The sequence below is a fragment of the Cimex lectularius genome, unplaced genomic scaffold (assembly GCF_000648675.2).
Source record: "Cimex lectularius strain Harlan isolate CLEC.00 unplaced genomic scaffold, Clec_2.1 scaffold10, whole genome shotgun sequence".
Taxonomy (NCBI): Eukaryota; Metazoa; Arthropoda; class Insecta; order Hemiptera; family Cimicidae; genus Cimex; species Cimex lectularius.
In genome coordinates, this window is record NW_019392665.1 from 2,528,311 (window position 1) to 2,555,068 (window position 26,758).

Sequence of the window (26,758 nt, forward strand, 5' to 3'; positions counted from 1 at the left end):
CTTAGGGATGTCCAAGTGGTTGGGTGTTCTACTCGTATTTGCTGCACTAGCGGTTCTGGGTTCAAATCCCAGTAGATCCCATGTGTTTTTTTTTTTCATGAATTGTAGTGTGAAAATGTATTAAGAGGTTTGATCCCTCATCTGTGACGCTCAATGGATAGTCGGAAGTTAAGCCCTCGTATAAGACAGGCATTTCTGTTTTTATAGAATTTAATTTGAGCACAATTTAAAAATAAATGTATCAGCATTGGGTCCGTAAATACTCGCAGGTTTTGAGGTTGCTCAAATGCATTTGTTTTGTGACATCTTCAGTGAGATACCATCAGTTTGGGTAACACCAAAACCCGCAAGTGTAGATGGTCTAAGTGCCAGTTCAATTTCTCAGACCAGTGCCCACATTCAAATTACAAAAAAGAAAAAAAAAGTTGCTATAAATTTAAAATTCTGGTTTATTTGTACAGAAAATACCAATTTTGTCTTAAGAACTTTGTTCTACTTATTTGTAAAAAAATTATTTTGACTAGCTTTTAATGAATTTTAAATTGAATTCTGAACATATAAATGTAATCCAATTAATTAAAGTTTTAAGTTGAGATAAAAAAAGTTAGTGGGACGAGCGGGATTCGAACCCACGACCTTCGGCCCAATACGCCGCGGCTCTACCACTTGAGCTATGGTGATTTCGATCCACTCGGACACTAACTTCCCATTTCAACCTCACCTCTCGAATTTTCCCTCCTCTTTGCCATTTTTTCAATTTTTTGTCATGGGTTCGAATCCAGCTCGTGACACTGACTTTTTTATCTCAACTTAAAACCTTAATTAATTGGATGATATTAATTGGTCAAGCGGACCACGAAAAATAGTGAATATAAATGTAAATTTAAAAGTAAATGAAAGAGCAATAATCTTATTTGTAATCAAAACATATTAAAAAAATGAACAATAAAAAGTATCAAGACAATTTTATTGTGATTTTTGTCATGTTTGGACATTCAACATTGTGCATATTTTGGCCTATTACAAATCCGCTATTTTGGCACTGTAGGACTTTCTGTCTGGTATGTTCGCTTTGTACAGGATGTGTGCTTCTACGGGCCAACAGGTGCCAGATTCTGCATATTTGATCACGTGAACCGCAGCGCTCGCCACCGCCTCGACCGACTGTTGAGGGCTGTCTGCGAGTACTGCGTAGGCTTTTTCGGTCCATTCTTCGTTTAGCATCTCACCGTTGCCCGGTGTGATTTGTTTCGTTCTGGTCACTCCTGGACACAAAGCAACTACCCTCACTCCTGTTTCAACATAGTGCGCTTTATCCTAGCGATTTCAAATTAAACAAAATAACAAACAATTAACAAAACCTATTATAAGGGAAATTTACAAAAGGAAACAATTAACTCACACCAAATGAACGCGTCAGTCCAATTATACCGTGTTCGGTCAAATTATAAATAGGGGCATAAGGGAACGCATCGAAACTGAACGTGCTACCGATGTTTAACACAATACCGCCTTTGGGTTTGTTACACTGAGGCATGAATTTATGGCCAAGAAGGATCCCACGGATTACTCCATTCTGAAAATATATATAAAAAGTTTATTTATAATTCAGGAAGAAAGTTTATTTTACTAACAAGGTTTATAGCTATTGTGTCTTCCCAAGCTTTGTCATTGAGCACTCCTGCATTGTTTACAAGTATGTCAAGAGATCCATACTTATGAAAAGTGGCTTTGAACACATCTAGAAAAAAAAATCCTGTTATAAATTACTACTCCATTTCCTTTTGTGGTCAATTGTCTTTTTTATTTATTTTTATAAATTTGGACAAATAACTAGTGAACTTCAATCAATTTTTTATTGATGCCAATGCATTTTGGCTCCAACGAGCCCTGGAGAGAGCCAGATTGGCCCTGAAATGCATCGGCACCAATAAAAAATTGGTTGAAGACAATTAATTAAGGTTTTTAGTTGAGATGAAAAAAAGTTAATGGCACGAGCGGGATTTGAACCCACGATCTTCGGCTAGATACGCCGCTGCTCTACCACTTGAGCTGTCGTGACCTCGATCCACTCGGACATCAACTCCCCATCTCAACCCCACCTTATGAGTTTTCCCTCCTTTTTGCCATTTTTCAAATGTCGTGTAATCGGTTTGGATTCTCGACGATAATTGAAATGGCCACGGTGCTCACGGTGGGGTTGAGATAGGAAGTTGATGTCCGAGTGGATCGAGGTCATGATAGCTCAAGTGGTAGAGCAGCGGCGTATCTAGCCGAAGATCGTGGGTTCGAATCCCGCTCGTGCCATTAACTTTTTTTCATCTCAACTAAAAACCTTAATTAATTGTAATGATTTAATTGGTCAAGCGGACCACGAAATTAGTGAATTTAAAGAATTGGTTGAAGAGTTCACACATAATATTTGTACATATTTATCATCGAAGAATATTTTCTTTAGTTTACTTTATATTTTTAAAATCCAGCGTTTATTACCTTCAAATTGTTTTCCATTTTTGGTGTTGAGGTTCATAAAAACACACCTGCCGCCTCCGTGGTTGTCGTTCAGGAAATTCTTAGCTTCTTCACCCTCTTCGGCATTCGAACTGCTGATGACCACGGCCTAGTAACAGTTTTTAATTATGCGTCTTTTTTCGAATTTGAAAAGATTTATTTTCTATCGTACCTTGGCTCCATTCTTCAACAGCTCATTCGCTATACCCAACCCGATACCCGAAGAGCCACCAGTTACAAGTGCGACTCTGCATTCCAAGTTCATCACCGGCTTTAAAGACTTGCTATGAAAATCACAAATTATTTTAATTCTCATAAAATAATTATATATTTTTTTATATCAGCTTACTTTGACACATTTCGTTGTTGTAGGCCATTACACAATATTAGCCTGAAAACAATATTTTTTTAAAAATTTAATCAAAATATTGAATAAAAAATTGTTAAATTGAACTTTAATAGAAGGTGATTATCATGGGATTTTGGCAAAGTTTTTAAAATAAATTTATTCAATCAAATCAAAAATCATCAATGAATAACACCTACTTTACATTGAAATTTTCAGTAATGTCAATACTTATGTTCAATTAAAACAATGCATCCTTATAATAATTGCGTGTTTATTGTTAAATACGCCAAAACAGCAAATAATCAATCCCGATGATGAACAAACAAATTCCAACAGACAACAGTCTGCGAGGATACTGGGGTTTGCTTATTTTTTTACCTTTTCCACTGGCAAAGCCCGTTTTTCAGAAAAGAGAGTGCCATCTTCTCTTCGAATAAGCCTCAAAATCTGCGTTGAACTCTATGTTTTAAATATCTTTCATGAAAACTGTATCCGTTACATTGTGAGTGGAAAAATATTTCCATATGTTATTTTGCCATGTGAATTTATTTGTCAGTTTTTTTATTTTTAATTTCTTAATCACCATGACCTGTAAATTCTAACAAAAAAGGAGGATATTCTCACTCTTGTATTATCTTTAAGGCAATTCAAAAAATAAAAGTATTGATAGAATAGAAAATATTTCATTCTCATTCGTGGTCGCTTACAAGGGAAAACTATAAGGAAAGTTTTAAGTATAAACCAAGAAACCTTCAGTAACTTAACAAAAACTTGAGCTTGTCAGCAGGAGTCACAAGAACAAAAGAAAAATAAAACATAATAATGATGTTATTAAGTATGTAATATGACATTAAATAATGAAAAAAATTACATTATTTATTCTAAACAAAATCAACCTTAACACTGACAATTCTCGTATTCGCCAAATTACAAAAAAAAAAGATCTTTTAATTTTTAATAAATGAATTAAACACAAAAGTTTAAAATCTTTTAAGAAAACAATTGGGGGGGGGGGATCATTGGTTGCAACGGTTAAGGCGTTGTTGTGGCGCTCATCACTGTAAGGTAAAGGTCCTGGGTTCAAATCCAGCAACTCTGCATTCAAACCTGTCATAGTTACAAATGTTTTTTTTTTCAAACACACCGACACCCGATATGACCTCTGTGTTTAAGGAAAAACAACACCTAGTTATATATCTGCATTTATTTATTATTTATCTATCTGTTAATCTGGTTATACATCTTCCTTTTTTTTCCCCATATATTTATCTTTCTATCTACCATCCAATACAAACAAGTTATTTTCAGAAATGCCCTCGAAAAAAAGAAAAACTTTTGTTTTTCAAATTTTCGAAACCAATTTATTAAATTCTTTAAGGCTAATTATGTTTTTATAATCGATTTTATTACATAAAAATCTGGGTGTGCACTTTAAAGAAAAATTGTAGTATAGAGTTAACTTTAGGCATTAAAAAATTAAAATTAACTCTGATAAAATACAACCAATTTGGTAAATCAGAAATAAAATGTTTTTCATATACAAAAATACAAGGGTTTTTAATAAATAACTGGTCTAAACACAAAACTTTTAGCTAATTATAAATAAATCCTTTTCTGTACAAGGTGTTTTTAATATAATTGTTATTAAAGAATTTAGTACAGTTTTGACCTGTTTTTTATGTCATTTCACTTGTCAACCCCAAACAACAAAACCATAAGAAGTAATGGATTGAGTGAGAGCATAATAAATGCATTTTAATGAGCGAACATTAAAAATATTAAGTGTTCTAAATTTGTAAATATTTTTTCTTATAGCTAGTTTGTCAGTATGAATTTTGAAATTTAAACTTTCGTCATAAAATATTTTAAAATATAACAAAAAGGAATAGGTTTACAATTACAGGGGTTGATGTGAGAGAAGAATTGGTGTAAATTATTAAACATTTTAATTGATGATTGTTGTATAAATAAATATATTAATAGATAATATTTAATATAAATAATTTTATCTTAAATGTATAAACTTTTTGTATTATCCTAGTATTTATAGATTGAAAGCAATAGTCTGTGGGGGAAATTGGAATATGTACTATAAATAGGTAGGCAAATTGTTGGAAAGGAACAAATAGTAATTCACTAGCGATCATGACTATCAGAAAGGTTTTTCAAGCCGGGCAAAGGTTTTTATTACCCAAAAAATCTTATATTCAAAAATGGTAAGTTGGTTTTAAAATTGATATAACGGTATTTTCTCTTCATAAAAATTTATTAGTATACTGTAAAGAAGATTATCAGAGCTTTGTTATCCATGCTTTCACCCATCTGCAGTTTCTCCCAGTTCTAGAAGAGAGTGGGAAAGATATGAATCAAATCGAACACAGAAGAGGATAAAGATTGATAATATAGAAGGAAAACAAACAACAGAAAAAATAGAGAAATCTTTCAATTAGCTTGAAGTTTGAATGACAAAATCATAAAATATGATCCAAAAGTAGGACGAAACATCGTCATTAACCGACTGCTCACTCAAGCAATGGACATGTTCTTAAGAAAGCTGAAAGGTCAAACTTCGCTGATTTATTACCACCTTCAAACTATGGAATTTAATTTACCTTTTCTGGGTCCGTAATAATTTTTTCTTATTTGTTTCAATGTTGTGCATAGGTGAATACCTGTTTATGTGTGTATATGTTGCTTTCCTGAGTGGTATAAACTTTATGTATGTTACTGTACAATGTATTTTTCTTATTAAGAAAAGAAAAAATTTAAATATATGTTCATAAGTTTATACATAAAATGGACTGTAGGCACTTGTGATACAGAAAGTGCCTGGTTTGTATGCAGTTTTGAAGCATGAAATTTATGGTGTTTCCTATTATCCGCTGTTCTCGTTATCTGCAATTATGCTTAGTATGTATCTCCCGCGGATAATGAGACTACTGAATATATTGTTATTTTAAAACAAAGCAAATGCTTTGTGTAAAGTGGAATTTATTACAAGAGCTTTTATTAGCATCATTTGCAAGATGACTATATGGTTAAATTATAATAATGACAAAAATAAGTTAAGTGTACTTATAGTACACAAATCAATTCATCCTGTAAGATAATGCAGCATGAGGATTGATTTTGTTTAAAAGTTTGGGTCTTGTATTTTAAGAAATTGTCATTTTGCCAGAAGTCAAGAATGAAGCCTAAGACTTTCACTATTTTCAAATATTTACTCAAACTTAAGTAAACTGAAATATATCACTTTTCTTTACAGTGAAAACTTCAGAAATATTTTGGGGGGCCACGGTAGCTGAGTGGTTAGTGTTGTAGACTGTGGTGGGTTCAATTCCCACCGTCGCCCTTGGTCCTTTTTTCCACGGAACCCGTCCGATAAAAAATACACATCGCATATATATCTCATTTTATTCCTTGGCTAATATGCAGAGTATATAAAACAAAAAAATTCTCAAAATTTAGAAATCAGAATATTGTTTTTTAATTTATATTTTGCTATTAATTTTAAACAATTGTTGCTTTGTAAAATTGTAAAAAAAGACATCGGCCTGAGAATATTGGGTCTAGAAGAGAAAAGGCCATACCGACACATGGACACCTTTTGATGGGGGTGAGTCCACATAGGTGCCTGTTGTGTGAAGAGTTTATCACTGTTGAGCATAATAACAGGACTACTTCCAAGTTTGCCCAAAAACAAAAACAAAATTTTTTTAAACAACGCTCACATATAATTTGTAATATTATTATTTAATTATTATAATGCATAGATACTAATATTATGAATATACACATGCAGGGAGCCCAACAGTCTGAATAAGTCATTTACTTATATGAATAAAACTTCAAATATAGTAACATATGAACAATATAAGTATGAGGATATGAAAAATTATCAGAAAATTGTTAAGTAAGGTTGAGATAAAAAAGTAAGTGTCACGAGCGGGATTCGAACCAAGTCACGATAGATCAAATAGTTGGAGCAGCGGTGCAATTATTCTTCCAATGTGAGGCCTTGGTTGTGATAAAAAATTCAGTGTCACGAGCGGGATTCGAACCCACGACCTTCGGGTGAAAAATGGCTAAAAGGAGGGAAAATTCGAAAGGTGGGGAGTTGGTGTCTGAGTGGATCGATGTCACAATCTCTCATGTAATTAGAGCACGGCGTATTGAGCCGAAGGTCGTGGGTTTGAATCCTGCTCGTGACACTTAACTTTTTCATTTCAACCAATACCTTAGATAAAGATTAATTGAAAAGAATTCAGAAATTTATAATACATACAACCACCATTAAAAAAAAATTTTAGTGGTCCGCTTGACCAATTAATATCTTTCAATTAATTGAGGTTTTTAGTTGAGATAAAAAAGTCAATGTGATGAGTAGGAAAAATGGTAAAAAGGAGGGAAAATTCAAAAGGTGTGGTTGAGATGGGAAGTTAGTGGTTGATCGAGGTGGTTGAGTAGCAGCGGCGTATCTAGCCGAAGGTCGTGGTTTCGAATCCCGCTCGTGACACTGACTTTTTTTATCTCAACTAAAATGAACTAAACTAAACTAACTAAACTATACCTTAAGTGGTAACTAAAAACCTTGATTAATTGAAAGTTTTGTTATAAGGTTACATAACAAATAAAACAGTTAAATTAAAAAATTGTCATATGTGCAAGTTCAGTGGATATTTTACTCATTCAGCATGATTCACATAGCATAAACATTTACAAGATCCTTTCAGTAGATTCATGAGGGTTGCTGAGTTGGAGTTGCTCCCCTCAACAAAATCCAAGTAATCAAGTTGGAAAGGTTCATAAATTGGGCAGTTAAATAAAATATGTGAAAGGTCCTCCTTTACAGCTAAACACCGTAGGAAGAAAAATGAATTAAGATCAATCTGGTGTATCTGCTGGAAAAGAACAAATTTTGAGCAATATTTCCCGGGGCATGAAGGCATAGAAGGAAATGAACAGGCCGATCAATTAGCTCAAAAAGGGTAACCCTCTTACCCCATGGGGCCAGAACCACAACTAAGCACTCTTGGAGTATGTGCTTAAGTTGGAATTGGAAAAATGGGTTAAGAAAGAAAAACTCAAACACTCCAGGTATGAGACAAGCTAAGAGATTTATAAACATCTCAAAATGGAAGGCAAAAGAATTCCTCTCGCTCAGCAGGGAGGACTTAGGGCTCTATACTGGCCACTGCCCTCTTAACTATCACCTTAAGAAGATGGGCAAGTCCGAGATAGAAACATGCCGGCTCTGTCAGGAGGAACCAGAACCTTGGCACATATCCTTTGCTAATGAAAAGCATTAGCCCGATTATAATACAACTACTTCGGTAGGAGATTTCTCATACCCAAAGAAATCCACAGAGGCACCAAGGAAAGCGCTCGATTTAATAAGGAATAGTGCACTTTCCAAGGTATGGCTGTAAGCCTTAAGGGTTCTACAATAGACCTGTTTAGGCTGCAGTGGAGGAATATTCTGCATCAACTAACTCCACCCCCCCCCAAAAAAAAAAAAAAAAAAAAAAAAAAAACTATAAGTATGGGCCTGGAAAAAGACAAGTTATTTCAAAAGGAGCCCAGTTTTATTGGTATGGACTAGTACAATGAAGATTCTGGATCAATTGTGATCATTGTGAGTTCTTGTTTTTCTATCAGATAAAGTATACTATGGGTCAGTTTTATTTACATCTTGTCGGTACGACAAGCCAAGGCACCCTATTTCCAAAACCAAGCTCATTATCTGTGTAGACCGATTATATTGGGCTTTATTTGATGGTGAGGAATCAAGTACCAGGAGTTTACTCGGGGCAGATAATCTGGATTCATAGATATCTATGTCAATATCATATCATCATATTCATAGATCCTCAGGGCTTTATTGACAATGCTTAAATTATATTTATTTTTTATTTTATTTAAAAGTTGTTTTATTTAAAATGGAATTTTCAAGACTAATCCGTGTTATTTAAATTTGTTGGTTAATGTAAGAAAACATTTACTTTTTTTAAAAATTACTTATTTCCATTTATTTGAACGTATTTGGACCCATCATCAGCATCTAGGCTTTTTTATAAAAAGACTTAAGTAACCCATTTATGTTTAATGGTCAATTCGCCAAGTTACTTCTTTCAATTAATTATTCTTTTTATGTAAGGTCTTGGTGGAAATAAAAAAGTCAGTGTCACGAGCGGGATTCGAACCCATGATCTTCAGCTAAATACGCCAATGCTCTACCACATGAGCTATCGTGAGATGGGCAGTTGGTGTCCAAGTGGATCGAAGTCACGATAGCTCAAGTGGTATGGTGGCGGCGTATTGAGCCGAAGGTCGTGGGTTCGAATCCGGCTCGTGAAAGCTCGAGTGGTAAGAGCAGCGACATTCTGAACCAAAGGTTGTGGGTTCGAATCCGGCTCATGACACTAACTTTTTGTAGTAACGAAAGCTCGAGTGGTAAGAGCAGCGGCGTTCTGAACCGAACGTCGTGGGTTCGAATCCGGCTCATGAAACTGACTTAAGTATTTATTTTTAACTTATTAAGTACTTATTTTAGTTCCAGTACTGTAGTAACAGTCCTGGAACTAAAAGAAGTTTTATTCAAACACAGATTCTCTATTATGAAGTTCCATAGCTTGGACTGTATGGTTTTAGACAAATATTGACTTAAGTATAACATTATTCATATTTTACAACAATTTATTAAAAGCTTACCTTATATTGTATTAAATTTCTAATTTATTAATATAATTAGTTTAGTTTAGATGTCATGGAGCCAATAATTATTATCTAAACTTGAAAAGAACAGCTTTTTAAATATAATATATATATATTTTTAAAATATCTATTATCTACTATGTAGCTAATATTTATTTTTTAAACAGCTACAAATGCTTTTCCATGGATATAAATTCAACAGTGGCACTTGTGACTGGTAGCACTTCAGGAATTGGATTGTCCATCGCTTCAGAACTGCTTGAACAAAATGCAAAAGTAAGAATTCGATAAAAAAAATTAACAAATATATTACATAAACTTTTTTTTTTAAAGAAATGATATTTTGCATGGTAAGTGTATAAGTTATCCTTAAAATTTATTTTATATTTATTTTTAAGGCTGTGATCATTAGTGGAATCAGAGATCAACAAGGAGAAGAAGCCGTTCGCAAGCTAAATGACAAATATGGACAGAAAAGGTGTGAGTATCTGCATTTGGATACGACAAACAAAAAGGAATTTGAAGGTTTTTAATTTTTTCATAAACAATAAGCCTAAACCAATGTAAACGTTTATCTATTTTATCAGATGCTTTCAAATTAATTTTTAAAAAATATGGCTCTCTCGATATACTTGTCAACAACGCTGGAATCTTACATGACAAGGAATGGGAAAAGACAATATCCGTGAATATCGTATGTACCGGTCTTCTTAATCACAAGGACAAGTACACAATCATTTTAAATTACAATATTTTAGAATGGTGTAGTGTATGGCGTAATCCTTGCAAAGAAATACATGTCGAACAAACCGTCAGGGGCTGCAGTTGTTAATGTAGCTTCAATCCTCGGCATCGATGTCATCCCGTACACCCCGATATACAACCTGAGCAAATTCGCCATCGTCGGCCTAACAAGATCATTTCAGGTTCCATTTAAAATATTTAAAAGAAAGGGTGTGTTTAATATTTTGAAAATTTGTTTTATTACAGAATGAAGAATATTTTAAAAATTCTGGTATCAAGGTAGTTGCACTTTGCCCTGGGGTCACTGATACTGAACTCGTAAGTTCTAAGGTGCCTATGCTGTACGAAGAGTGGACCCCTAAAGCATTTGACGAACTTGCTTCATTTGTCAAACAATCGTAAATAATTATAAATTTTTTTATTTCCAATTTTGAAATTTGAACTAGATTATTTTGTTTTGTTCAGTTCTACAGTAATAGGAAAAGCTGCAGCCTATGTGATCAAGCATGGTGAAACCGGCACGTGCTGGCCAGTAGAAGGACATGTGCTCTACAAGGCTGACTTTCCTACTCGGAAAGACATATCCATAAAAATTTCAGACCTGAAATAAATCCAGAATTTTTTAAATCTTTTATATGAACGTGTTAACAATTTTGCATATATTATAAAAAGTATGACATACTACATCTGTTAATCCTTTATTTCTAAGTAGTACCTGTGTTTTCTATTAAATGATTAATTAATTTATTGTTGGAATATTTCTGTTCATCCTTGTCTATATCTGCTGCTTTGGTCTCTCATGTTACCGTCTTCAGACGCCAGAACAGGCAGACTATCATGATCAGAAGTGATAAAACTATAGTTCATCACCTTTCAAAATCTCTCAAATACGCTGATATACAAAAAAATTCACAATTGATTATTTTTTGATCATAAAAACATTTTACCTTTGATCTTTCTATTTTTTTAAAACTATAAAAATTTAAAAGCATGGTTTTATGATCTCACCCAGGCAAATGCTTTGGCCAATGACTGACTTTCTTACGCTGAGAATTTGCCGGCTCTCTGTGGAGACGGGCGGGGTTACTTAATGAATTAAGAATAATGAACTTAATATTAAATTAAAAAAAAAATGGGCGCCACGCTGTTTATATACACGGAAACAGCAACCGTAAATAAAATAAAATAAAACAAAGAAAATTCAATAACAGTAAAATTAACAAAACCCAAACACAATATTTACATAAGGAAAAAAAACACATATATTCCAAAGGAAGCTAAAATATTAAAAATACATCAATCTTTATTCTGTACTTTATAACAAACTTACACACTAAATGAACCTAAATTATCATAAAATCTAAATAAACATTCCTTAAAAACTAAACTTTCCTGGGAACCAGTGTCCAGATATGCTTCTTTTCCATTGAATTGAAAATCCCCGCTTCTAGGAATGTGGAGCACCTGAAGTTGAGTGGGTCCGCGATCGCCTTTGTTGATCAAGGAATTGATGATTTTCTTTGATCCGGCCAGGCCGTAGGGATATCCGTCTTGACGCACACTCTCCTCTCTTTTCTTCACTCCTCTACTCTCTCATAAGCCTATCCTAGGCCGTCTTAATTTTTTTTAACCCACCGCCAATTTTAGTTTAGGTGGCATTACAATTCAGGAGGCATCCCTGGCCAAACAACAACAATACACTCATACTATGTTACGAACGTAACAACTTTGCATTTGTTACATAGTCCAAGTGGGTGTGCCTCGCTCTACCGTCCATGATGGTCTAGAACGGTTTAGGGTCACTGGAAGTTTTGGTCAAATAGAAGGTACTGGTCGACCAGGATAGGTACGTTTTATTGCTTTTCCTGCATTACATAACCGTCATTTAATGGCTTCCTTCGAAGGTAGTCAACTCCAAACACCCGTAATGCAAGGCTTTGTAATCTCAAAAAACAAGTCATCAGATGGCTTCATGAGAATAGTCATCTGTAGACTAGGTTATCTATTACTACTAGACGTAGAGAGGCAATTATTTGCAAATCTCTTGGACACTTGAACATTGGGGAGCTGTTCTCTTCACAGTGCTGGTTTAGTTTGAGGGCAATTGTGGCCGGGACCTTGTGTGGAGAACTCTTTACTTTATGTGCCATGCGTGAGCCCCAGCCTTTTCAAAGACCATGCCCGTACCAAACTGAATGTCGTAGAGAATGGATCTTAGGTTACATTGAGGAAGTTCTTCTAGAAACTGTGCCCCCTATTTATTGGGGACAACTTCATTTTAATGCTTGATAATGCTTGACCACATGTAGCTTGAGTTGTCCCCCATGACTTTGAGGATAGAATTGGCCAGCATGTTTTCCTGACATGAATCCCATGGAAACATAGGGGGGCATGATAAAGAGATGGGTTAGACACCGTTTGCCGCCTCTTAAGAGACTTGAGGCCCACCGTGAGCCAGAGGAGGTAGTACACGTTAAGAGCAAAGCCAGGTAATAAATTATTAGTTCAATTTTAATCTATCACTAAGTGATTTTCTGATGTTTTGGTGAATTTCATTCAAACCAATATAATTAAATCATTTTGATTAAAAATGATGGTTTGAAGGTTTATAATTTCTGGAGGGAGCGAGGACAGATTATGGGAGCAACCGAAGAGTCGAGGATATCAGGAAGTTTTTTTAAATGAGTGGGCCAATAAGTAGGTTTGTTTAGAGAGAGGATCGAAATGTTGGGACATGGAAATGTCCAGTGCCCGACCACGATTAGGCGCCCGACAGCCCCACTGGGGATGTTTCACGTCGTCACCTGCAAAAAATTGAAGACCGAGGGAAAGAAAAAATAGGAAGTCTTGAAAGGTGGTGTTGATTGTGCTGAATATACTGATTGCTGATGATTGTTGATTGAAGGACATCAGTAGGTTCAGAAGGTAAGGTGATGGGTTAAGGCGTTTCTATTATAATGGCAGTGACTCCATGAGCCGTGTCATCTGGGTGGTCTGTCCTGTAGGTTGTGTAGTCAGTCATGTAAAATGATCTACTGGTAAAGTCTCGATGATAAGTGAAATGTAAACTAATGTAACTGGAAACCATGACTAATGTCTATGCCTATATTCAATAGGTCATTATGCAACAAGGAATAGCACTTCAATAGGTCACGCCTAAGCAGTTCACAAGGAATGCAGCAACTGCATCAATAGAGAATGCAGATTTTCAAAAAGTAGACAAACACTCGCTGGTACTGGCATTATCATTCTGGGGTGCATCAGTGCACCAAGTTCCTGACTGTGAGAGGCCAGCCCATTTGCATTCCAGAGGAGCATTAACAGGGAATTTGGATTATTGGACCCTAATTTAGATTAGATTATTAATATTGTAGGTCGATGGAGTAATATAGAATATTCCACCAACTAAACAGAATGAAGGTACATGGACGTGAATGTATTTATTTGTGTGATGGTATGATACATTTCTGGTTGGACCCCTGACAGGGCATTGCCACCTAATAATACAGACAGAACGAGAGAGGAGACCAGTAACCGTTTTATGTTTTTGTGAAGGTTTTTGTAGTTCTTTGAACTAGTAGAAGAAAAGCTGCAAGCAAGATCCTAAACTAAGGAGCCACTGGCAAGTCTATGGAATAGATCTACTGTACAGCTACTTTGTAAAGCATTTCTCATGCCCAAGAAGATCAACGAAGAGGCACCAAGTTCTCAGTTTTATAAGGCACTTTCCAAAGTATGGCTATAAGCCATAGGGGTTTCACAATAGACCGGTTTAGGTGCAGTAGAGGAAAGAATTGCATTTGGCATCCCCCCCCCAAATAAAAGTCCTATCCCCTGTCCTATACTGTATTATACAAGTTAGTTTTAGGTTAGATTATATTTTGCTCGCGTTGGGGACTGAAATGACCTCGCTGTCCAAAAACTTCGTCAGGAATTGATGATTTCCTGGGTATCTGGTTTAAGGGCGATACTAGTGGCTGCATAACTGGGCAGGTGAACTCCTTGATGTATATACCTAGGGTCGTCCATTTGGGTGAAAGTCCTTATTCGCAGTTATTTATGATCAAGACACTGCTGAAATTCTTGTGATAATTAATATTAAACATTCCGACAACGGGATTGAATAAATAATCATTACAAATTATTCATTGAAGTTTTTATTGAAGCAAAATGCTGTTATACCTTTCTATATACAAAAAGGTATGGATTTGGTAACACAAAAGACACAACTTTCTTTTGAAAATCACAACTTACTCGATCACAATAAAGCTTAGACAACAAGCGATATTTAAAGTGCGGCTGCTAATTTTGGTCAATCGCACTTTTATGTTATAATATAAAAACAATCAACCTCAATATAATATAACTTGCAGAGTATTTTCATTTCGCTTTAAAGTATATTTAAAAACTCTTACAAACTAACTTTTACAAAGTATAAAATTAAAAAATTATATAAAAAACATTCACGGTTGTATTTTTTTTTCTATCTACTTATGCTTTTTATTATTATTATTTTTAAAGATGATGAATTTATGGGTACAAAAACAAGAAACCGTACTTTTTGCTGATATGGAAAAATGGAAAAGGCATTTCACAAATCTTGTACTCAAATTTTGAACTTTTTCTTTTTGGCACAGTAGTTAAATTCTCTTCTTTTTTTAAATAAACAGCAAGGTGGAAATGTTAAATTAATGAATTTTGTTGCCTATGTGTCATTGGAATGGAGATGCCCTTGGAGAAAGATTATCCTGATTGTCCTTTTACGCTTGTTTTGAAATTGGAGAATTGAGCAAAACATACCTGCTGATTTGTGAAATGCCATATAAGGTTTGTTTTTAAGAGTTTTCAACGGATTAATAAAAAAATTTTAAGGGGAAGATGTGAATTTGACTTCTCGCGGTGGGCTTTGGTTATCGACGGTCCATATTGATCCACTTGCACCTTTGACGAGAACATGTATCAAAGCCCTTCCGACGTTCTGCACTCTGGAAAACGATCGAATTTAAATAATTTTAATATAAAACTCGAAATTTGTGAGATTTACGGTTGAAAAGGCCGGTTCTCGTATTCCCTCCGCCAGACGGGCTCGTAAGCCGGCGACAGAATCCCTTTCTTCATGTCTTCCGCGTTGGTCTCGGTGAGGGTCGACCCGGGGCAGAGGGCGATGATCCGCACCCCGGACAGATTCATGTGGAAAGGGTCTCCGAAGGACCTGGTGAAGCCGATGATGGCGTGTTTTGTCGCTGTGTAGATCGGGACGCAGGCACACGGCCTCAGGCCCAGGGTGGACCCGGTGATGACCACGGTACCACCGCGACCTCCGCGGTCCCGTCCCATGAACCTGAAAGCCAGGAGTGTTCCTCGTATCACCCCATTCTGAAAAAAACCGAAATCACTTAGTAATTTACTGCTTGGTTTCGGCTTGAACGGAGGAACTTGCAAGGTTGACGTCGACTTCCAGCTCCCAGAATCTATCGTTGAATATTCCAGCGTTGTTGACTACAATGTCCAAACCGCCGAAGACAGAGACGGTTGTTTGAAAAGCCGCTGGAAATTGAACAAAACCATATTTAAGTCACGTATAAATTTTTTTAAATTTAAAGTTAAAGCCTTTCTAATCATCAAACAAAACCAACTGCATGAAAGAAATCCGACCTCTTTCTAGCAATCACTGGTGTCTATGTTTATACATATGCATTATTTATTGACCGACGAACATCAAGTGGTCACCGCCGGCCCTCTGCGTTTTAAACGGAAAATTCTTCGTTTTTCTTCTTTCGAATATCCTAATCACTGACACTCTCATTATCTCTGGGTTTTTTAGCTTGCTCTCGAAGGTACCTCAGGTTCTCAAATTAAGAGAACGAGAAAAACACGGACACATAACACATATACATTTTCAAATTTTCCACCAGCTCCGGAAACGCCACCTGCGAAGGGAACCTTGCCCCTCCGGGGATAAACCCTGCCATTCACGCTAATAAATTACAAACACCCCATTAATTCACAAACCCCAGAGTAGTCGATATTTCTCGTGCTAATTGGGGATAAATTCTGCCATTCACGCTAATAAATTACATTCACTCACACTATCCCAGAGTTTTCGATATTCCTCATGGTTTATTGGGGATAAATCATGCCATTTACGCTATTAAATTACATTCACCCACCTCACTTTATTTACACTACCTCAGAGCACTCGATATTCCTCGGGATAATTGGGGATAAACCATGCCATTCACGCTTATAAATTGCTTTCACTCTCTAGCTCACTCCAAAGTACTCAATATTCATTGCAGTATACATTATTCATGTGTCTTGTTTTTTAAAAAATAACATACCATACAAAATATTTTTGCTTTGCGCAAAACGATATTAAATTGCTGGTGCTATCTACAAGAGGATTAACTCTTCTCAACTCGTGCTAAAATTCGGATGATTGATTTTACACAAAACATTTTTGTATTAGACAAAAATTTAACATGCACGGCAGGTTTTAAGTTAAAAAATTTCGTAATTTATGATGAATGAGAACTTTGAGAAAGAGATTGGGAATTTTACAACCCTCTCAATCGATAACTGGTGTCTTAGAAGTATTAAGTTCCTTTTACATGCATATTAAGTTCTAAATAACGTATCTGTTAGATAAAAGTCGGGATTTGTCAAAAACAAAAATACATGGATTTTACAAAATCTTCAGTACTTTGATTAAATATTAGAAAAATAATGAATTAACAGGAGAGACGAATAGACGATTAATAAACGAACAGAAAGGATAATAGAGATGACCACCAGGAATAAAATACATACTGCATATAGATAGATGAATAATTATGATTTGGAATCATATCGTTATTCGAAATGATTTATAAGTTGATTGCCCTTGATGTGAAAAATGACGGGGCAACGGATACAGTTCGGTACGACATGGAGGTTATGTGGGTTTAGCCTATCGTAAGTTGATCCGGGGTGTAATTATTTTTTGTTTAATCTGCACCCTTCTTTGTTGCTTCAGTATAAAAATTCAATATAAATTGTGTTTGACACAGGGCTAGACTCACCTTCGAACTGCGGATAGTCTGTGACATCGCAGGGGCAGAAGATGGCTCTGTTGTGTCCGTACATGAGGTTGAACTGCTGGGCCAAGTGGTCGCCGTTCTCCTCGTCCAGATCGCATATCGAGACCTGAAACGTAAACCACGAAAAATATATGAAATATCTCATTGATAAACATACATTTTTAAAACAGTCGACAGAAGTTCTCGAACGCTTAAAAAAACAATTTGCTTCCTCAAATCGAGAAATATCAAATCTCTCTGTCCAGAACGATAAGTTTTTAAGCATATGCGCTGAGGCGGACTTCGTTTGAAAAACACAGATAAACAAATAAACTGACGTTTAGCGAGATGAATAAAAATACAAGGATAGGCAAGCAGCGAGATATTTAGATACATAAAATCCATCATAGGTAGACAAAATAGATACACTATTTCGAAAAAATAGTTTTAATAACAGAGTACTTCTGTAATAATCTGAAAGTGGGTGGCTGGACTCATGTTGGACAGGTCAGCAGAGATCATTTATCTGCGCGTCGACATTCATTCAAACGCGTATGAATGTAAACCAGCGAGAACAGACGGACCGTACATTCCTGATTTTATAGAGATAAGTCTCTCTTCATTGTTTGTCTCAACTGCACACAGACTTTCCACGACTAACCAATCAATATATATTTTTTATAACGAAATGAAGTTTCAAGATAATCACACATTTTTATTTTGATTTGGAGGCAAGACTTCTCGATACTAGCAGTTAAATAAACCATCATAAAAAATTGATATCCTGAGTATATTTTCAATGTTAATGTTTTAAAAGTGAGTGAATTCAGTTGAACATCAGTGGTAATCAGATTCTTCCCCGAGGAGAAAAACCTTGAAAAATGTGTACTGCAAGGTGACACCCAGGGTCGTACGCCATTCTGTAAATGTGTACTGCAAGGTGACACCCAGGGTCGTACGCCATTCTGTAAATGTGTACTGCAAGGTGACACCCAGGGTCGTACGCCATTCTGTAAATGTGTACTGCAAGGTGACACCCAGGGTCGTACGCCATTCTGTAAATGTGTACTGCAAGGTGACACCCAGGGTCGTACGCCATTCTGTAAATGTGTACTGCAAGGTGACACCCAGGGTCGTACGCCATTCTGTAAATGTGTACTGCAAGGTGACACCCAGGGTCGTACGCCATTCTGTAAATGTGTACTGCAAGGTGACACCCAGGGTCGTACGCCATTCTGTAAATGTGTACTGCAAGGTGACACCCAGGGTCGTACGCCATTCTGTAAATGTGTACTGCAAGGTGACACCCAGGGTCGTACGCCATTCTGTAAATGTGTACTGCAAGGTGACACCCAGGGTCGTACGCCATTCTGTAAATGTNAGAGAGAGAGAGAGAGAGAGAGAGAGAGAGAGAGAGAGAGAGAGAGAGAGAGAGAGAGAGAGAGAGAGAGAGAGAGAGAGAGAGAGAGAGAGAGAGAGAGAGAGAGAGAGAGAGAGAGAGAGAGAGAGAGAGAGAGAGAGAGAGAGAGAGAGAGAGAGAGAGAGAGAGAGAGAGAGAGAGAGAGAGAGAGAGAGAGAGAGAGAGAGAGAGAGAGAGAGAGAGAGAGAGAGAGAGAGAGAGAGAGAGAGAGAGAGAGAGAGAGAGAGAGAGAGAGAGAGAGAGAGAGAGAGAGAGAGAGAGAGAGAGAGAGATGTGAGCGAAAATATAAAGAAATAGAAAGGGAAAGAGAGATAAAGAAAGGTAGTAAGTCAGTGAAAAAGAGAGAGAGTAAGTAAGTGAAAGAAAGAGAGAAAGAAAGAGAGAGAGTTAGAAAGTGAGTGAAAGAAAGAGAAAGAGAGAAATAAAGAGGGAGAGAGAGAGAGACAGATATTAAGTGAGTAAAAGAAAGAGAAAGGGAGAAATAAAGAGAGAGAAAGAGAGAGAGAGAGAGAGAGAGAGAGAGAGAGAGAGAGAGAGAGACTGAGAGTGATAGTAAGTGAGTGAAAGAAAGAGAAAGAGAGAAAGAGAGAGAGAGAGAGAGTGATAGTAAGTGAATGAAAGAAAGGGAAAGAAAGAAAGAAAGAAAGAAAGAAAGAGAGAGACTGAGAGTGATAGTAAATGAGTAAAAGAAAGAGAAAGAGAGAAAGAAAGAGAGAGAGAGAGAGTTATAGTAAGTGAGTGAACGAAAGAGAAAGAGAGAAATAAAGAGGGAGAGAGAGACAGTAAGTGAGTAAAAGAAAGAGAAAGAGAGAAATAAAGAGAGAGAGAGTGATAGTAAGTAAGTGAAAGAAAGGGAAAGAAAGAAAGAGAGAGAGAGAGAGAGAGAGAGAGAGAGAGAGAGAGACTAATGCAATTTTCATTTATTTTTTCTAACAGTTTATTATGACCTATCAATATGGCTTTACATTGGTTAGGCTTCAGTTCTAATGAGTGCTTTCTACTCCATTCATTTAGATTTTGCAAGTCTTGGTTAACTTTAGCTGTGGTATCATTTATATTCAGTGCCTTAGATTGTTCAAAAGCATTTAAATCATCTGCGTACATGCACAATTTACGAGTTCGAAAAGCGTCTTCAATATCGTTTATGTAAATGGAGAAAATTAGCGCTGACAGCGTTGACCCCTGTGCTACTCCTTGCTTAATCAATTGACTGTCAGACGTAAGTCCATCGGCAGTTTTAATTTTCTGATGTCTATTATTTAAATTTAAAGAGAAAGAGACAGAGAGAGACAGGGAGAGAGAGAAAGAGAGAGAGAGAGAGAGAGAGAGAGAGAGAGAGAGAGAGAGAGACTGAGAGTGTAGTAAGCGAGTGAAAGAAAGAGAACGAGAGAAAGAAAGAAACAAAAGAGAGAGAGAGAGTGAGTGAGAAAGGGTGAGAGAAGGATGAGAAGGCGGAATAGTTCCCGGAAGTCCCTCCCTATAAGAGAAAGGGGTTCTACATACATAATGATATATTTGTATAATTAAATATACGGAGTCAACTTCTGTAAAATCAAGATATACATTGCCTGCTGTCGTTAAAATTAATGAATATTTATTAGAAAGGAATGAATTGACCGTTTACAGGGCCCGCGTTGTTTATGTTGTTGTAGTTATGGGGGAGAAAATGATTAATTTCGTGTTGGTTTTTTTTTCTTTCTTTCTTCTTTTTTTTAATTGTGAACATTATTAGTAGTTCAGGGCACGTACATATTTAAGCACGAATGCTTTACTTCTTGAAGGGAAAGTGAATCCTTTTGACGTGGCATTGCGCATGGGAAATTGCACCCTATAAATAACTGAAGTTGTTTGGGAACGATTATTAATTTGCCATTCATAAATAAAGCCACGTGGTTTCCCGAACGATTTACGACCGGTCTACACAACGGAATCGCATTCATGATTTTCCTCTTTCATATTTCACGACTATTGTATATTTATGTTTGATCCTAGAATTATTCAAACCCACCTTGGCACCGAGTTTGAGGAGCTCTTCGGCGTAGGCTTTGCCGATCCCGCCAGCACCGCCTGTGATCAGTGCGACTTTGTTTTTGAAGTCCATGGCTCGTGGGTCGAGGGCGCTTTTTTCGAATGTCTGTTTCGCGTCTCGGGGTCGGCGTCCACCCCCGTCACTGGAAGGAGATCCGACCCAGGGCGTGGCTGCCAAGGGAGTGGTCGCGAAGCCGCCCCCGGCGCATGACGAGCCACCCCTTGCGTCGATGTGGGTGCCAACGTCAAAGCGGCGATTTTGAAAATTTACACTTTTTCCAGTTGACGCTGACAGAAGGAAATTGGAACTAGATGACACGCCCTGACAACCCTTCCCCGGCATTGTGTTCCACTGACTTTCTTCCCCAAATAGCCATTGACAATTTTGAAGTATACATTATTTATGTGTCCTGATTTTTAAAAAATAACATATCATACAAAATATTTTTACCTTGCGTAAAACAATATTAAATTGCTTGAGCTATTCTACAAGAGGATTAACTCTTCTCGACTTATGTTATGATCCGGACGATGGATTTTACACAAAACATGTTAGCTTCGCACAGTCGGTTAAATTAGACAAAAACTTAACATGCACGGCAGGTTTTAAGTACAATAACTTCGAAATTTAATGAATGAGGCCTTTGAGAAAGAGAATGGGAATTTTACAACTCAACAAGAGTACGCGATATTCCTCGTGCTAATTCGAGATAAATCCTAACATTCGCGCTAATAAATACATTCATTCACACTATCCCAGATTACTGGATATTCCTCGTGCTAATTCGAGATAAATCCTAACATTCGCGCTAATAAATACATTCATTCACACTATCTCAGAGTACTCGATATTCCTCGGGATAATTGGAGATAAACCCTGCCATTCACGCTAATAAATTATATTCATTCACACTATCTCAGAGTACTCGATATTCCTACGGATAATTGGGGATAATCCCTGCCATTCACGCTAATAAATTACTTTCACTCTCCAGATTAAATACTCTCCAAAGTACTCGATATTCATTGGCGTTGGTTAATAACGTACCATACAAAATATTTTTGCTTTGCGTGAATGTTTGTATTAGACAAAAATTTAACATGCACGGCAGGTTTTAACTTCAACAATTTTGAAATTTATGATGAAAAATGGAGAAAGAGATTGGTAATTTTACAAATCGATAACTGGGGTCTTAGAAGTATTAAGTTCCTTTCACATACATATTAAGTTCTAAATAACGTAAGACAACATAACTTACAAAAATACAGATTTATTAGATCAAGTCGTAATTTGTTAACAACAGAAATACCTGGATTATACAAAATCTTCGGATTAGAAAAATAATGAAATAACGGGATAGACGAAGGTATAAACGAACAGTAAGGAAAATAAAGAGATGACCACCCGGAATAACATACATACCGCATATAGATAGATGAATAATTATGATTTGGAATCATATCATTATTCGAGATTATTCATTAGTTGATAGCCTTCGATGTCCTGATGAAAAATGACTGGGGCAACGGATACAGTTCGGCACGACATGGACGTAATGTGGGTTTAGCCTATCGTAAGTTGATACGGCGTGTAATTATTTTTTGTTGCTTCAGTATAAAAATTCAATATAAATTGTGTTTGAAACAGGGCTAGCCTGACCTTAAAACTGTGGATAGTCTGTGACCTGCTGGAGCAGAAATGATGGATAGAAAGACAAAGAGATGCACTTTTTGGAAAAGATAGTTTTACGCACAGAATACATCTCAGATACTCACCCAACCGCAACCAACTTCTAGGACAAATAGATAGGTTTATACGGTGATATAAAGATAGAGAGGTAGGTAAATATAAGGTTAAAAATCTAGCAGATGTTTGGCCTATATGTTGATAAATGACTAGATAGATAGACAGATACATAGATGGACAAAAATATAGCAGAAATATTTCCAGACAGTTAAATAAATTTATAGTAGATAGGAAGACAGATAAATAGATTGACTGACAGATATGTAGCAACATAAACAGATATAAAAAGGTGACGGTTCGAATTTCTAAGCTGAAAATGCCCAAAATAATTAGTATGCATTAGGGTTGATAGACAGAAATATAATATGGGCAAACAGATGGCAGATGTATAATCAGATAAACAGATAGATAAATAATAACTGGGCAAATAAAGTCTATTTACCTATCGGTCTATGTATTAATCTATGTAGCTTATAATCGTCTGTTTGTCCATGTAGCTATCTATCTGTCTACATCTATTTATCTATCCATCAGGCTGTATATCTATCTAGCTACTATTTGACTGACAGTCAATCTATTTATTTATCTGTATATCTATCTATTTATCTACCTATCTTGATATATTTATAATCTATCTACATATATAACTGCATCTGCTTGTCCTTCTATTTATCTATCAGTCTACATATTTACCTATCAAACTTATATCTTTCTGACAGTAGGTTATAAGCTACACAGAATAATACATAGACCGATAGGTAAATAGATTGACTGTTTGTCAAATAGTAGCTAGATAGATAGATAAATAGCCTGTTGGATAGACTAATAGATATAGACATATAGATAAATAATTGGACTAACAGACAGTTAAAAGTTACATAGATTAATACATAGACCGATAAGTAAATAGATTGACTGTAAGTCAAATAGTAGCTAGATAGATATATAGCCTGATGGATAGACTAATAGATATAGACATATAGATAAATAATTGGACTAACAGACAGTTATAAGCTACATAGATTAATACATAGACCCATAACTAAATAGATATTCTGTAAGTCAAATAGTAGCTAGATAGATATATACCCTGATGGATAGACTATTAGATATAGACATATAGATAAATAATTGGACTAACAGACAGTTATAAGATACATAGATTAATACATAGACCCATAAGTAAATAGATATTCTGTAAGTCAAATANCAATTACACAGAAGACAAACACTTTGAGCCCTGAAGATGATCTCAATAAAGATCGAAACGTTGGCACGGTAAAGAAAATGTTTTTCTGAAACCTATCACACCAGACCGCATCTCACGATTTATAAATAAATAAGCTACATAGTAGATTAATACATAGACTTATAGGTAAATAGCTAGGCAGATAAATACATAGAATTAAGTAAAGTAGATAGATATAATCTGTATTTATCATTGTATAAATTAATGGTTTGTCTAATAAGACCGGTTTTAATTAATAAATTAAATTAAAAAAAAAAATAAGTAGAAAGACGGGCCCATTAAGTGACCCAATGCCGGTTCCGTTGGAGTTCACCGACACGCAGACAGACACCCGGTATCTCGTCTAAGCTAGATAGATAAATAAATAGATATATGAATAGACAGATAGGCAAATAGCTGGACAAACAAAAGGCAAAAGTATAGATTGAAAGATAGAGACAGATAGGTACAGAAATCAACAGAAAGATATGCTGGATTTCATAAAAACGTTGATTGATCCAGAATTGAGCAGTGAGTTTTGTCGGACCAGGATCCACTTTGTTGCCAGCAATTTAACACCAAAAATGAATGAACCGATTTTAAAATATTTAAAAGAAAATGATGAATAGATAATAAAAGTCCTTGGTAGTGTGTTCGGGGACCAATGGGAGTTCACCTTCGGCCGTTTACGCCTCAGTAAGTCGAAGAAAATATCTTCACGGTCAGTTTGAAACATTACGATTCTCGGAGGTCTTTCCCGCTTGTTTGTATCAAGACGGTCCAATTTTAAAGGCTAATTGCCCCAATTTGGATAATCTCAATAATCTAGGAGAGACGTCTGCCTGTAACGAGAGGGGAAAAGGCGGCCGGGGGTCCGTCTACGAAGGATTCAACGGCCTTGCGCCTTCTAATCGGCCGATTTTTATCTTTCCTTCAATTTTCTCTTGAGACATTCAATCCACTCATCTTTCCTCTATCGTTTTTTTCCCAAAGGACATGGATTTTAGATTTTTTTCACGATTCCTCTGGGAAATGATAGATCTGGTGAATAAGAAAACAACAAGTGTAGCTACTGTACAGTTTTTTTAACGTCTAATTAACTATGTTTATTGCCGGCTCCTCGCATATTTGTCATCACGTTTGTTTATAATCGCGAAAATATGTATTATTTTTCGCATTTTTTTAATCTATTTCTGTCATAACTATGGTTGCTAGACGATCCGATATTATACAAATGACCCAGAGTTCCACCCATATAACTAACTAGAAATCGTCATTCACGCCAATAAATACGTTCATTCTGAGTAACCTTTCATGCCGTATTTACAATTAAAATTGTCAAGACACCGTACACTTTTATTGCCCACCCAATCACACTACACTTCCTTAACCTAACTAACCTAAGTATGCGGAAACTCGCTATTCCTCGGCAGAACGGTCCACTCATACTTAACCACTCACGCTAATAAATGCATTCACACTGGACTGGTTCGACGGATGCCGAGTTCAACGGGTTCCGTCACACTTCTCTATAGATATTAGATTACCTAATTCGATGGGCTGTGGGTATTCAATATTCCGTCACAGTCTCACCCACGCGTAATTCATCATTCGCGCTAATAAATACATTCATACGAGTGAGGAATATTACGTGTGGTTGTTTATATTTACCCATGCGCATTAATTAATTGTAAATATGCAATGAGATTATCTTTATAGTCGCTGTGATGCTTCAGAACTCTTGACATATCTTCAGGTAGGTCGTACCATACTCTGTGCGGCGCCAATCGTTAGCATTCTTCTAAAAACGTGTTTCACGGTTACAACTGCGCCAAAAAGAGGATACTTCTTGGTTCCTTTTCCTATGAAGAGATGATTTTAGGTAACGCGAGTGTGGCCTATTCTTAATCGTGTGAGAATAATTTTTGATCTCTTTTTCATTTTTTCCAGGAGCCAGGGTTTGGCTCATTGTTTCACCGCATTTAACTTCTCAGTCATATCCCAGCGGACTTGCCATTTGTTCCGACTTTTTTTTTCATTGCGTTTTTGATGTCCGCTGGGCTGATCGGAGCATCCGGGTTATGCGGCGTTTTCGCTGCTGGATAGTTATACTCTGTAACTATAATTAGCAAAAATTAAAGCTGAGATATAAAATTAATGAAAGAGCTTAAACAACTGAATTACAATCCGTTGGTCCCGTTGGTTAATTATTTGTTAATTAATTTTTAAGACGAATCGTTTAGGACAATGTTTAGGCCTTAAGCTTATAAATTAATTTGTAATTTGTTCTTAGTGAAACTTTAACCCTTTTTGTTTACCGATCAATTAATGCCTTTCTCATTAAGTACATTTGTCTAAAAAACACTTGTTTCCGAAGGCCAGTTAAAATCCACACTGTGCAAAACAAGGGGAAAATCGGAAAACATCTATTTTCGACACTTCGAGCTTTTTATTTTGGAAAGAGGGGAAAAATTAACGCGCTGAAGACGCCGTGAAGTCGCCGATTTAACGTTCGTTGGCCGGCTGAATTGTTCTTTGTTTTCGGGTTTTCCAGAGAAAACATTTTCTCTAAACTTGACAGACCGGTATTGAGAAAAAGAGGCAGGGAGAAGGACAAAGAAAGACAACTGAATGTTTGAGGAATTGAGTAAGAAAGAAGAAAAGAGGGAAGGAGAAAGAGAGCGAGGCAGAGAGAGAGAGAGAGAGAGAGAGAGAGAGAGAGAGAGAGAGAGAGAGAGAAGAGAGAGATCGCTTTATTTACAAAATCTCTCAAGATTTGGTCTCTAGGATCACTCTTACATCTAAAGAGAAGTACAGATTTATTTTTACGATTGCTCTACTCAATCTTTTAGAGTACATAAAACAAAAATATTCCTTGGTTTTACACTTTGACCTATTCATTGTATAACATTACATAATATTAACAAGAAGGCGAACGAAAAATAACAACAATAACTAA

The 26,758-nt window shown here is 36.1% G+C and overlaps 2 protein-coding genes across 3 annotated transcripts; one reads left to right on the top strand and one right to left on the bottom strand.

Moving 5' to 3' along the window:
* Positions 1–1,018: 1,018 nt before the first annotated feature.
* Positions 1,019–20,992, bottom strand: LOC106667264 (peroxisomal hydratase-dehydrogenase-epimerase-like). Its single transcript, XM_024225041.1, has 12 exons — positions 20,805–20,992; positions 17,380–17,503; positions 15,759–15,865; positions 15,363–15,694; positions 15,188–15,303; positions 3,239–3,299; positions 2,861–2,902; positions 2,684–2,795; positions 2,494–2,620; positions 1,635–1,741; positions 1,403–1,576; positions 1,019–1,317 (listed from the first exon to the last, which is right to left on the bottom strand). Exons 1-12 carry the CDS (start codon positions 20,895–20,897, stop codon positions 1,021–1,023), a joined length of 1,692 nt encoding a protein of 563 aa, XP_024080809.1. The 5' UTR covers positions 20,898–20,992; the 3' UTR covers positions 1,019–1,020.
* LOC106667381 (15-hydroxyprostaglandin dehydrogenase [NAD(+)]-like) lies at positions 3,626–11,072 on the top strand. 2 transcript variants are annotated; one of them, XM_014395289.2, is made up of 7 exons: positions 3,626–3,695; positions 9,742–9,850; positions 9,973–10,099; positions 10,162–10,268; positions 10,333–10,500; positions 10,565–10,716; positions 10,784–11,072. In XM_014395289.2, exons 2-7 carry the CDS (start codon positions 9,758–9,760, stop codon positions 10,926–10,928), a joined length of 792 nt encoding a protein of 263 aa, XP_014250775.1. In that variant the 5' UTR covers positions 3,626–3,695; positions 9,742–9,757; the 3' UTR covers positions 10,929–11,072. The 2 variants fall into 2 exon arrangements, with proteins under 2 accessions (XP_014250775.1, XP_014250774.1); XM_014395288.2 differs by lacking the exon at positions 3,626–3,695 and adding an exon at positions 4,927–5,076 and having other exon boundaries at positions 10,784–11,069.
* Positions 20,993–26,758: the final 5,766 nt, after the last annotated feature.

What these genes read in the sequence shown, in the direction of transcription:
- LOC106667381 (XM_014395288.2), top strand. Translation starts at nt 5,006, where the DNA reads ATGACTATCAGAAAGGTTTTTCAAGCCGGGCAAAGGTTTTTATTACCC. An exon ending in AAACAAAAAGGAATTTGAAG is followed by an intron (nt 10,100 to 10,161) that starts GTTTTTAATTTT and finishes CTATTTTATCAG; the next exon opens with ATGCTTTCAAATTAATTTTT. An exon ending in AGACAATATCCGTGAATATC is followed by an intron (nt 10,269 to 10,332) that starts GTATGTACCGGT and finishes ACAATATTTTAG; the next exon opens with AATGGTGTAGTGTATGGCGT.
- LOC106667264 (XM_024225041.1), bottom strand. Translation starts at nt 20,897, where the DNA reads ATGGACTTCAAAAACAAAGTCGCACTGATCACAGGCGGTGCTGGCGGG. An exon ending in TGGAAGTCGACGTCAACCTT is followed by an intron (nt 15,695 to 15,758) that starts GCAAGTTCCTCC and finishes GGTTTTTTTCAG; the next exon opens with AATGGGGTGATACGAGGAAC. An exon ending in GACTGACGCGTTCATTTGGT is followed by an intron (nt 1,318 to 1,402) that starts GTGAGTTAATTG and finishes TGAAATCGCTAG; the next exon opens with GATAAAGCGCACTATGTTGA.